This window comes from Pogoniulus pusillus, chromosome 1, assembly GCF_015220805.1.
Source record: "Pogoniulus pusillus isolate bPogPus1 chromosome 1, bPogPus1.pri, whole genome shotgun sequence".
NCBI lineage: Eukaryota > Metazoa > Chordata > Aves > Piciformes > Lybiidae > Pogoniulus > Pogoniulus pusillus.
The window spans coordinates 29,752,351-29,765,798 of record NC_087264.1 but is presented as its reverse complement, the minus strand read 5'-3'; the positions used below and the strand labels follow the sequence as shown (position 1 = coordinate 29,765,798).

The 13,448-nt window shown below is 42.6% G+C and overlaps 1 protein-coding gene across 1 annotated transcript in view; it reads left to right on the top strand.

Moving 5' to 3' along the window:
• Positions 1-13,448, top strand: part of PAPLN (papilin, proteoglycan like sulfated glycoprotein) — a 55,708-nt gene that overhangs the window by 3,896 nt on the left and 38,364 nt on the right. Inside the window, exon 2 of the mRNA XM_064146915.1 lies at positions 7,359-7,421. Coding sequence (XP_064002985.1) covers positions 7,359-7,421 — 63 coding nt within the window. The remainder of the gene's footprint in view (positions 1-7,358; positions 7,422-13,448) is intronic.

Below are 13,448 nucleotides of genomic sequence, written 5' to 3'. Positions count from 1 at the left end.
GAGATCCCCCTCCCGAACTAACTTCCCCGCCTGAGTTCTTTGATTTGAAGTTGTAGAATAACATTTCAGAAAACAGCAGATAAAGGAGAGTCTGTGATTTTCTTAGAGTTCTTTTGAGTCTTTAAAGTTACTCAGTCTGTAGGCGAGGAGTCCTTTCTTTGGTTCACTCAGGATTCAGCGGTTCAGGTTAGCAGGGTTCGAGGTTTGGGCGGTGTCCCTTTGCTCGTCAGGATCGGGCCCAAGCGGGTTCAGGCCTCTGCGGGCCGCTCGTCGGGCAGGGCCGATCCGGAGTGAGAGGCCACCGGGGCAGGAGCCAGGCAGGCAGGCCAGGAGCGAGCAGGTACAGATAGCCCGATCCAGGCCGGCACACCATTTTATAGTGTTCAGAAGAGGTGTAACCCTCCGGTCCAGGCTATTCTACCTTATTCTCACAGATTGGCACAAAGTTATAACCAATCCATACAACTGGAGAACTTTTACCAAAACAATTTCTGAGACCACCCCCAGCTCGGCCCACGCCAGGTGTCGAGCGGGCATGAGAACTGCCTTCCCCCTAACCCAAACAGTGGCCACTGTTTACCTTTTATCTCGACTAGGGAGAGACTTTCTCATGGGGCTGAAGGATTGTTTTGGTTTTGCGATGCTCTTGGCATTAACGTGAGACACTATAACCTTCACAACAGGGAGGCCTGCTAAGGGCTTCTGCTACCCTCCATGACAAGAGTGAGAAGGCAGCAGGAGCACCTCTTCCCCACTCCCCAGTGGGATATGACTTGAGGCTTTACTTGTACTTCTGTCTGTTTCACAATCTAATGTTGTTCTTGCTACAGTTCTGTGTGATTTTGGTGTTCAGATTAAAACCGTACAGCAGAAGCTGCTGTGGCTTCTCCAGGTGTGGCTGAACTCAACATTGCTGTTTAAATCCTTTGTAAGAGCATTGTCAGTCTGAGTCAGCCACGTTAGCTGATGGCTTGGTCAGATTTATGTGCTTGTTATCAATCAGGCTGAAATGAAAGCCTATGGAGAGAGTAGTCTAGAAGATGTTTGTATGTTAGCAGGGATCAGTTCTCCAGCCAGATGGTTCTCTGCTGCTATGCTCATTACAAAGTTCTTGTAACTTTTTGCTTTCCATTTAACAAGGTGAATTGTGAAGTGATAATATATGTAAGTTTGTATTTCATAGAATCATAGCATCATACAACAGTTTGGTTTGGAAGGGACATTAAAGATCATCTGGTTAGAAATCACAACTGTGGGCAGGGACACATTCAACTAGATCATGTTGCTCAAAGCCTCTTCCAACCTATCCTTAAACAATTCCAAGGAGGGGATATTCTCAACTTCTCTGAGCAACCTGTTCCAGTGTCTCACCGCCCTCACAGAAAAGAGTTTCTTCCTTGTATCTATCCTAAATCTACCCTCTTTCAGTACATGCCCACATAAGAAGTCTCTCTCTCCAGCTTTCTTATAGATAGCATATTTCATAATATGCTTAAAATTGTCTAGAAGTATATCTCAGCAGGATTACTTCCTTGATGAGGATTCTTTAACTTCCAGCCTTCAGAATGAATTGGTAAATCTAGTTCTGAAAAGCTTTTCTTTAGACAGCTTCTCTTATTTTATTTTTCGCTCTTTCTCCTTTCCCACTAAGCTCTTTCAGCCAGCCTTGTATTTAAACGTGTATAAACATTTATCGGTTCATATGTAAACAGCTTGCCCTGGTTTGAGGCTAATTGGAATATTTTAGTGAGAGAAATTAGATCATAGGCTGTGAAAAGAAAACAGTGGTGATGTTTATTTCACTCGTAGGCTTGCTGAGATGTATAAAAGCAAGGACACAAACATAAATAAAACAGTGTGTGTGTGTGCCTGTCTCTCGGAGTGTGTGTTTGCCTTCTGCTTGGATCTGTGTAACTAATATTCCTGCTTCTAACCCCACCTTGCTGATCCTCCAAACTCACCTTGCACATAAGGCATACTCTGGGATAAGGTGGAAGAGTGGAAAGAAGGTGGAAAGGTGGTTGGGAGCTCCTCCCGGGGACTCTGATTTCTGGGAAGGGAGTTGTGTTTCTGTATTACTTTTAACTTGTATATCTCTGTATATAGCTGTATATATTTGTAATACATTGTAAATACCTGCTCTTACATTGTGCTAAACTGTGAATATAAAGCTTCATTCCTTAACTTCTAGCCAGCTGAGTCTAGTCTGGGTGATTTCATAAGAATGGGGGGAGAATAACTTCCAAACCATCACACAGCTCTTTGTTAATATGTCTCACTGTGTGGTCAAGGGCACATCATGCTTATTTTCCCTGGCCTGGAGGACACCAGGCCTGGGATTTTCTTTGGAAAAATGTCAAACAGAAAATGGCTTACTGTAGTTGGGAAAGAAAACAGGTATATTAAGAAGTATCTTGAATGTGATATCCTCTACCTAAATGGGTGATTGGTTTCTTGGTTCCTCAGGGCTATGTGATGCGATACTCTTCCTTGCCTTTGCTTAATTTTTTTATTGTATGTATATATTTTTCCCATTTAACTCTTCCATCAAAAACTTAAAAGGTGCTTCTCAGTAGGTAAGGCAAACAAAGTGAGCTTGGATCCAAGTTACACTGGATGTTTTCAGAGCAAAGCAAAAATTGTGTTTAGAAAACATAATGAGTCCAAAAGCTAAAAGACTTTGCTCTGAGTCATTACCTAAAAAGTTTATGCCAATGGATAGTTGGGCAACATAATATCATCCTTTCTGGCTTCACACCTCCCTCAACTAAAATTCTAAACATGTAACAACTGAGATATGATTTGTTAAAGTGGGAGTGGAGGAAAAGGAAGGCAATTCTGAAAAGGCATAAGTGGCAGGGTGGCAGTGGTTACTTATGCTTTAGTGCTGGATTGCTAAGCTTTACAAAACCCAATTTCTACCTATATTGCAACAGGCATTTGCTGGGGCCTGCCTGTGGCTCACAAGCTGTGCAAAAACATATTCTGTTAGGGCTACCTCAGACAGGAATAATGGGTCCTCACTGGACAAATCACATTGCCATCTGAGAGACAAAATGAGCTGTAAGGACATGCTGAAGCTAGTATTGCTGTGTAGCTTTGCCACTTACCTCTGTGCCCAGCTAAATCTTGTCTGGCAATAGAAAGGTGAGAACCTTGAATGAGTGTTTTCATCTTCTGCCTATGAACCAGTCCCAGAACAGTCCCTGAACCCCAGACCTAGTACTTGTCATTGACCATAGGATGATTTAGAAATGTGGTTCGTAGGCAAAGGGAATGAGTCTGTCTTATGTGGTAAATGGAGGAGATCCACCTAGCACTGACTGTCCAGCTATTTTCCAAAAGAGCAAAAACCCAGACCAAATCTGTAAGTAGCTCATGAAATCTGTTATAGTCTGTTTTTTGTCATCTCATTCTGTAGTGTCTAAATATCTTAAGTTCTTGTTTAAGCAAGGCTCAGTTATTCATAACATCTCTTTTAAATTCAGATTCCCTCCTGTTCAGAAGAAAAAAGTCATCATCTACATGGGTTAAAAGTCTTTGTCCCAGCCCAGTATCTTTTCCTCCAACCAAAAGTTGTCTGTATGTTTTTGAAACCCTGGAATTATCTTGCTAATTCAAAGTTATTTTCACATGTATAGACAGGCAATGTAGATCTTGTTTCCCTAGGAACATGGATGTTGAGATATTGTTTGGAACGGAGACCAAATCTAAGTGCTCACAAACTTTGTTTTTTCATTGGAATGCAGGATTTGTGCACACAAAGTCAATGTAGGAGTCGTTAAAATGGTCTTGGATTCTGAAACATATTCCTGGTCTTAATGAAGATTCAACTGATCTTGCTAAGCCTGTCTGGCCCTGAACAAGAGTTTATAACTAACTAAAATATTTTTACAGCAGTTCACTGCTGGCTCCACTACAGAGAAATCTCCAGGGCTGCCCATCTGTCTTTTCTGGACCTTCTATTTGTTAAGACACAAGCTTGTTTCCTGAGCAGATTTAGCATTAACCCCTGGAATGAGGGTGTTTATCCCTATTTCCAGTTGTACTGGAGTTGTGTTCTGCCTAGAATTCTCAATTGCCAGCCATCTACTTCGTGACTCTCTGACCCTTCTGTCCACAGTGCCAGGGAGAAGTAGTTGCTGTGGAAGCAGTTTGGAAAGGGCACTGGGTCGTCTTTTCAGAAGTTCTGACCTTTCTGTGAAATATTATTTGATCCATACTGTTGTGGAATAGAAGTAAGGATCCTGAGCTGCTGAATTCAAATTTGAGCTTACCTAGTGTTCAGAGGCACTTGAGGCAGTGTCTCTTAGAGAAAGCTGCTTCTCAGTTCAGGTATGCATTGACTCTTTTTAACCAAGTTTACAGGAGGCTGGAGCCAGTGACCACTTCAAGCTTTTTATTCATCTACCCTAAGCAGTTAATGCCTGATGTGGTCAGGTAGACAATCTGAATCTCTTCTTGTGCATGGAACAGAAGTTCTGTCTGGGCTCAGCTGTAGTTCTGGTTCTGGTTAGAGATTCTGATTATTTCTTATTTGTTGTGGACTGATTCTCATAATCCCTCTTGCAGAGATAACATCGTAGTTTAGCTCAATGTCAGGAATTCCTCCATGTGAGTATTCCAGCAGCTGTCCGTATCTTGAGCATAAAGTCACCGTTTTCCCTTAGGCCCTGCTGCTGTTTCTGGGTGAAAGGAGGGTGGAGGTGTTATTCTAGTACACAGTGGGAAAAGGGATCTGGGAAGAGCTGAAGAGAAATCAAAGGGCAGGAGGCACAGAGAGCAGCTGCTGCTGTTGTTACAAGTGAAAGCACTGCAAAACACTGTCCTTTTCATTCCTTCCCTTGCATACTCAGCCTGCAGTGAGAAGAACGGCAAACAGAGTAAACATATGCTGCTGTGTCCCAAGTCCTACAAGAAGTGAAAGAGCCATTAAATCCAGAAACAGAACTTGACCCTTTTTTTTTTTTTTTTTTTTGAGGTTTCAGACAGTTTTCCCTTCCAAGAAAGACAAAAGGGATCAGTGCTGAATATTACCTCTAAGGAAGGTTTTCAAATAACAAGTTTGTAGAAGCTCGGAGAACCAGGCACAAGATTTATTCTGCAGTAAGGGATGCAGAAGACCCTGTTCTTCCTTCTGACCATCCTTCCTGGAATTTATTGTCTAGTTCAATAGGGTTAGATGGTCTAAACTTTTTAATGCTAAACTAGGGACATATGTCAGCAATTCATGTAAGTGCAATGGCATAAAAATACAAGCAAGCATCAGGGGTGTAATTAATGTCATGCTGCTTTGATGAGGGGATTGTCCCAAAGACAGAATGTTGCCTCTAATTGTTTCCTCAGAGAATCATTTTATTCTCCCTGGCTAAAAACCTCCAAGGCAGTAACTACTTGTAGACTGCAAGTACTGCTAGCCCTGGTGATCTGCTTCTCTAGCCTCTTCTCCAGGAGCTACATGTTTGAGCCCAGCTCCATGTCTGCCTCTTGGCTCAGATGTCAGAAGTAGCTGAGCAGGCAGTCTGTTAGCAGCACAGTAAGGCTGCTGGAGCAAGGGATGTGATTTCTACAGCCATCTCTGTGAACCTGAGAAGAAGCAGAAGTGAAATATGTGAGAAGGGAGCGCTGGGGAAGCAAGCACTAAGCAGGACAGTAAGAAGGGAGCTGATCAGTCTTAAAGATTTACTTCTATTTGACCCCAACACCATTAAAGGAAGATGCTGTTCTCAGTACCCTTTGCTTCAGGTGTGAGGACTTTGTAAGCTGCTTCAGGAAGGGTTTGCTGTTTGTGTGCATAGAACTTGTAGCAAAGAGGTTGTCTTTGCTGTCTTGGCTCTTGGCTGTCCTTCCCCTCTGAAAGGCTGTGCCTCTTGGATATGGTGGTGACACAGATCTAGCCTATGTTTTGGCTATTGGTCTTAACAGCATAGAGGATGTACCTGACTTCTTGTGGAGAGCATCTCCAGGTTGTTTCCTCCTTGACTTGAATGAGAAGAGTAGTAGTAGCATGTGTGGGTATGCTGTTTTCCCTCAGTTTCTTAGGAAGAACTAATCCAAAATCAATGAAAGTCTGTTCATATAACAAGCTCCTATAGCTTTGTTTTATATGAATCATATGATTGCCACACAGTATATAGGGAGAGAAAGTTATCACTGCTTCTTTTCCCAATTGCATTTTCCCTGTTCATTGCTATTTTACCCACAGAACTTGGTGCAACTGGATTTTCAGCACTTAGTAGTCAAGGAAACTACTTCCAAAAGGGGAAAAAAAAAACCGAACATGAAAGAACAAGCTTTTTATCCCTGCCACTGTGAGTGTTTGGAGTGTCAAAATCCATGGTATATATGGACTTAGAAGGTTGTATTAAGCCATGATTCAGTAAAATCTAGCATTATAAGAAAAATGGTTGCCTGTAATAAAGTAACCTGCAGTATGCAAGTGCTAAATTTAGCAAGGTTTCTTTTGGATATATTTTGACCTGTTTTGATACTCTCATGAAACAATTGTTTTGTATCAATATTATTATTAATGTTGATATATATTCTCTGTTTTACCTGGATTCAATAAGCCAGGCTAAAGGAGCTACATGTGAAGTTTCAATATTAAAACAGATGTTGTTATAATGACTGATGAAACACTTTTTCCCTTGATGCTTTTATGCACTGTGAAAGGAAGATTTCTTCGTTTTGCATTTTCCCTTTCCTTTCTAAATTTAGTTTTATCTAGTCTAAGCTTCTTTCTGTGTGAAGTTCGTCTACTCTGTCTTGCCTTTCTGGACTGGGTCAACTGGTCATGAGAAAAAGGCAGTCTTTAGTGGATGAAGTGTCTGTGATGACAGCAGAAGAATACATCAGCTATTGATAGTTGAATCTAGCTATAGCTGTCCATGAAGTGTCGGATTTTAAATGAGCAAGATCACACATAATACCTCACAAAGCCACACAGGATGAGTGTAGAGTACAAAAATGTTAACTGTGGAATTTCTTACCTTGGGTTGGTTGAAGTCATTGCAATCTTCAAGTATTTCATCATGTGTGTATGTAAAAGGGTGTAAGAGCAGACGTGCAGCAGCATGTATCTTCTGCTCTGCCCCTGCAGGGATGCTGTTCTCATAATACCAAAGGAAAACTCAGGGAAATATTTGCACTCAATAATTACATTTCTGGCTTTCTGTGCAGGGTAATTTCAGACTTTGCAGTTGCCTTCATCTCTCCAGGGAGCACAGTGATGACACTTTTTATTCTCTCACCTGATTTTAGTTCCACCTCCAGTTTCACTGGATGATATCTTAGCTTTTCTACCACACAAGCAGCAAAGGAGCAAGCAATTCTGATCAATAACCTTTCTGTTCCCACAGGCAGAGATGAAGAACTTGTTGCTTCTGCTCGTGCTAGCAGTGATGCCACCTTCTGTGTTTTCAGTAAGTAAGAACAGCTTTGAACCCTGTTACGAGAAATGAAAGATGCTTCTGTTAAGGGCTGTCAACATCTGTAACTCAAGTGTTTTGTAGAAAGTATTCCTGAAAGAGAGGATGGGTTCAAGTCATCAGGGCCTACTGTAGTGCACATTATGAGAAGTCTAACATGGCAATTAAATAAATTCTGGTAGTGCCTTTGGCTCTAGAGGTGTTATCTGCAAAGCAGGGATTGCTGCCTGCTGCTGCAAAGCTACAGAGAGTTGTCACTTGAAGTAAAAAGAATGAATCTTTGGTTAGCTCTTTGTGTTTTCTTTTCCTCTTTCCTTTGGTCTTGGCAATCTAAGCCATGTGATTTGGCTTTACTGGAGGGGGTAATTGTTATTTGAAAAGCCAATTTGATATTGTCAGAAAAAGAACACCACTATTAGAAACTGGGATTCATCACTTTCTTAGAGAGAAGTTAGGATCCTTCTAAAGTCAGTGCAGCTTGAGAACAGTTTCTCCAAGTTTAACTTCAATTATGTTAATGAGTTGGTTATCTGAGGTAAAAGGTGACCTGCTGAGTAGAGTGGAAATGCTAGCAAAGATTGTGATATGTTTATTAGGTGTAATGGAACAGAGAAAAGGAAGGGGGAAAAAGGTAATTATCACCTGGAGTAAGTGTTTTGTGAGAGTACTGAGGAATTATAAATATGCCATTAAAATTAATGAGTCTATAACTTTTAATCTCTAGTATGATTATGAGCTTCTCTTCACAGAGTCAGCATTTGCAAATGCTTTCTATGCCTTTGAAGATTAGGGATGACAGTCCAGAAATCAAGTAGAGTTTGCTAGTTGTCAGATTTTCTGTCTTACAGATGGCAATATGCTTAAATGAGATCTTGGTATCTTGCATCTATCAGAAGATAGTGCTGCCTGTTAAAAGACTCAGAAAGAGAATATATTACGTTTGATTCCTCTGCTGCTCACCTGCACATCTCCAACCTGGTGGCTTTTTGGAAGGGAAATAACTGAACACCCTGGAACAGTGAAGGCTGACATATCTCTGTAGCTATTAGACTCCATCACCTGCATGCAATCAAGCTTCTCTTGAAGCCATATTGAATGATGAGAAGGTTTTGGTTCACCGCCACTTAATTTCAGTTTCCTTAACATGCTGGATCTGTCCAAACCGTGAGGAAGTGAGAAGATCCAGGAGCGCGTGCTCGTGCTGCTGTGGCACTTCTCCTTTATAGAATCAAAGAATGGTTTATGTTGGAAGGGACCTCAAGGATCATCCAGTAACAACCCCCTGCCATAGGCAGGGACACTTCCCATTAGAACAGGTTGCTCAAGGCCTCAATCAACCTGGTCTTGAGCACCTCCAGGGAAGAAGCATCCACAGCCTCCCTGGGCTACCTCTTCTAGTGTCTCACCACCCTTGCTGTAAAGAACTTCTTCCTAACATCTAGTTTAAATCTCCCCTCTTCCAGTTTAAACCCATTACCCCTAGTTGTGTCATTACAAGACCTTGTAAATAGTCCCTCCCTGGTCTTCCTGTAGGCCCCTTCAGATACTGGAAGGCTACTAGAAAGTCTCCTTGAATCCTTCTCTTCTCCAGACTGAAGACCCCCAATTCTCATAGCCTGTCCTCACAGGAGAGCTGCTCCAGCCCTTGGATCATCTTTGTGGCCCTCCTCTGGACTCACTCCAACAGTTCAATGCCCTTCCTGTGTTGGGGCTCCAGCACTGTACACAGTACTCCAGGTGGGGTCTGATGAGAGCAGAGTAAAGGGGGAGAATCCCCTCCCTTGCCCTGCTGGCCACACTTCTCTTGGTGCAGCCCAGGATGCAGTTGCTGTCTGGCTTGTGCGCACTGCTGACTCATGTTGAGCTTTTCACTGACAAAAACCCCTAGGTCCTTTTCCTCAGGGCTGCTATCAGGCATTCAGCACCCAGCCTGGATTTGTGCTTGGGATTGTGCTGACCCAGGTGCAGGACCTTATTTTTTAGTGGGGGTTGGTTTGTTTGTTTGTTTTGTTCCTGAGGGAAAAGAGGAAATGATGTTGGTTTTGTACAGGCTATTCCTTACCAGGATGGTAATGCAAGTAGCTTGAACCATAGCAAGAGATGGTCAGCTTGTGAGAGCTGACAGTACTGATTGTAGTGACAGCAACTCAAGTCTCTGCTAAATGAAGATATGCATCAAAGAAGTAGTGAAGTACTTGGCTTGAATTCTCATGGGTGGGATAGCTCTGCTGAAGCTGTGCCTGCATGCCTCTGTTTATAGCCCTGCTGCTATAAATGCAGATTTTGTATTTATGTGGTGGGAGAAAGGAAGGGAAGAGGAGAATGAGACTGAAAACTAAGGCAAGGAATACTGCATGGAGGGAAAATAGGTTGGAGAGTTCCTTTCTCTTCTACACAATTCTCCACTCTTTTAGGGCTTCTCCTGACATGGCACACTTACTGAAAAATAATTTTGTTCCGTGTCACACAGCTTTGAAAAGGTCCCTTCCCTGTGGTGTCCCTCTGTAGTTCCCAGTGGCAGAGATTGTCAGGTGGCATGGTGCGTTTCCCAGGAGGAAAAAGACTTCCTTTGATGTATAGAAGCATATCTCTGAGGAGTTGAGGCTCTATTGCTGTAACTGTGTTAAATATTAGATCCAGAGCAGCCTTGAGCTGAGACAGCAGCACTAGTTTTGATTTTGATATCAAATGAGCTTCCAGTATAACAGTACATGGGTAGAAAGATGGGTCACCTTCAGCTACAGTGAACACTGTGCACCCTAGGGGGACGATGATGGTTGTGGGAGCATTGGAAGCAACAGGAAAGTCTCAGACAAGCATGCGTGGGTTTTATTACAAAATTAATTGCTTATCTCTTAGATCCATCTTGCCCACTTGATGCAAACAATTGCTTCTTGGACATCTTTTGTCCCAGAAGCAGGGAAGCACAAACTTGCAAACACACAGACTGATAGTCCTGATAAAGTACAACTATAAATGTGTGAACTGCAGGTTTACACAAGGATATAGAAGATAGATCTACTGGGAGTCATAGCTGCTTGTGATTAAAGGGTGTAGATTGCCTGCTGCTTTTTAATCTCTTCTGCCTTGATAGTGGAGTAGCTGAACTCGTTTTTCCCTTATTGATTGTTAGGCTAGGGAAAACAGCAACCAGAATAAAGGCAGAAATGTTGACAGGATGGAGACTTCAAGAGCAGCCAAGGCTATTGCCTACATCTCTGCTCACAGTCTAAGAGTGGCTGCTTTATCTGCCAGACATAGTAGGCAGCATTAAGGAGCAAGAGAGGGCTATTGGCTGCAGAGAATTTCCTGCCCATTGCTTTCTCACTGATAGGACTCACTAGACCCTTCTTTCTTGACAAAATAAGGAAAGGGTCTTAATGCACTGCAATATCTGTTCCTTTTTCACCAAGCTTTGAAGAATCTGTTAAAAGAGGTCACTGATTACTTGCTGCTTTATTGTTTGCACTGTGGTAGTACTAGAAGCTACAGCTAGATGATCAGGAGTTGTGTTTAAGGGCTATACAGACAGAAAATAAAGATGTCTCTCCATCTTATATATGGATGTCTGTCTGTCTCACACTAGCTATTAGTGCAGAACTGAGACAGAAGGGCCTTATGCAATGTCAGGCCACCCTGCCATTGCTTCTAGAAAGGTTGTGATCAGTGGCAATAATGGAAAGTGCCATGGTCAAGTGTGATCATCCTGATTCCTCTTGTGCTTTCTGAGAGGGTGAAATTATGTAAGACTGCCTGAGCCCTGTCCATTAGTGCTACTGCTGGTAGCATAGTGCTTGTGCTGATACAGAGGAAATAAATTCTGCTGGGTTTCCACATGAATAACTCTTCTGTTATTGTTGCATGCATGTATTTGCCACGATGTGTATCTATTGTATGCTTTGGGCTTGCTTTATGTTTGGTAAAAATAACGTTAATTAGATTTCTTTGCCTCTGTTTATTTATTTATTATGTGTGATTTTGTGTTGGCAAACTTTTGCACCTGGGGTTCTTTCTTTCCAGCTTGGAAATGTCTTACCTGCCCATATCATGTGACTATTTCAAGGAAAAGCTGCTCATCACAGGGGGACTTGTATTTAATCTTTCATCATCTGTAGGCATTAGCGGACAGTTACATCATGTCCAATACTTAAATTGTACTGCAGTTGTGCTTCAAGTGAAGGTTGTTCTGAGACTTGGCTAAAAATCATATTCAAATGCATTTCATCTGGACAGTATTGTTTCCCATGGGGTCTTCAATTCCAGGTTAAAAGTGCTGTTTGAAACTTTTTTTTTAAAAGAAATGAATGTTGTTATTGTTTAAACACTGTTAACCTACAGGTTAAAGTTCTAAATCCCTTAACCAGATCTGACAGAAAGGGCAGAAGATGGAGAAAGACCTGAAAATTCAGATCACACAGAAACAGTGAAAACTGCTGAGGACAGAGAAACAGAGGGATGTTCTATTAATGTTCTTATTAACAGGAAGGTAGAAAAAGTGCAAAGAATAATTGTACTGGGTAGGACCAATCCATTTTGCTCGATTTCCTATCTTCAGCCGTGTCACAAACACGTCTAGAAACTACTATAAAAAAATTAAGTAGAGTTTCCTCCAGGACATTTCCAGTCTCCAGTCTTCTGTAGTTTATGAACTTTTTGAGCTGCAGACACAGCTGTTGCTTGTCCTTGAATTTCACACAGAATCACAGGATGTCAGAGGCTGGAAGGGACCTTGAAAGCTCATCCAGTCCAATCCCCCCGCCAGAGCAGAATCACCTATACCAGGTCACACAGGAGTGCATCCAGGCAGGTTTTGAATATCTCCAGGGAGAGAGACTCCACAACGCCCCTGGGCAGTCTGTTCCAGCGTTCTGTCACCCTCACGGTGAAAAAAAATCCTCCTTGTGTTTACATAAAACTTCCTATGCCTCAGCTCCCTCAGTCTCTCCTTGTAAGAGAGATGTTCCTTTCCATTAATCATCTTCGTGGCTCTGTGCTGGACTCTCTCAAACACTTCTATGTCCCTCCTGAACTGGGGGGACCCAGAACTGGACACAGTACTCCAGATGCAGCCTCACCAGGGCAGAGGGGCAGGAGAACCCCTCTCAACCTACTAGACACACTCCTTCTAATGTACCCCAGAATGGCATTTGCCCTCCTGGCCGTAAGAGCACACTGCTGAATCAGAGTCAACATCCCATCAACTAGGATCCCAGATCCTCTTCCCCTTCACTTCCAACAGGTCAGTGTCTTCTTGAAACAGTGTAGACTTCTAGCATCACAACAGTTCTATCATCTTGTTAGGGTCCTGCTCCTTGTCCATTACCCCTTGTCATTACAAGACCTTGTAAATAGTCTTTCCCAGTCTTCCTGTATGTCCCTTTCAGAAACTAGAAGGCCACTATAAGGTCTCTTTGAAGCCTTCTCTTCTCCAGACTGAAAAGCCCTAACTCTCATAGCCTGTCCTCACAGTTGGCCTTCCTTTGGACTCACTCCAACAGTTCCATGTCCCTCCTGTGTTGAGAGCTCCAGAACTGCACACAGTACTCCCGGTGGGGTCTGACAAGAGCAGAGTAAAGGGGAAGAATCTCTTCCCTTGCCCTGCTGGCCCCCTTCTCTTGATTCAGCCCAGGACACTGTTGCTGTCTGGGCTGTGCACACACTACTGTCTCATCTTGAGTTTTTCATCAACTTGGACCTCTAGATCCTTTTCCTCAGGACTGCTCTCCAGCCATTTGCCACCCAAATGGTAGATAGCAGCTCATAAGTAATAGTTTTATTTGTTAAGATAAGATTTACTTTTTCTCCTGTGCATGATTTATCTACATAGAATCTCAACTGTCATAGTTCTTTGCAATCTGTCTCTGGTTCTCTATTGTTCTCTGTTAACCTGAACTACCCTTATCAGCTGCCTTCCTTACTTGGGTGGTTTTGGTGTAACTTTTCCAAGTGTGTGGAGCAGGTCATGTACCTTGCAGAATTCTGGTGCTAATGTGAGCTCTTGCAATGGGTGGAGATTTCACT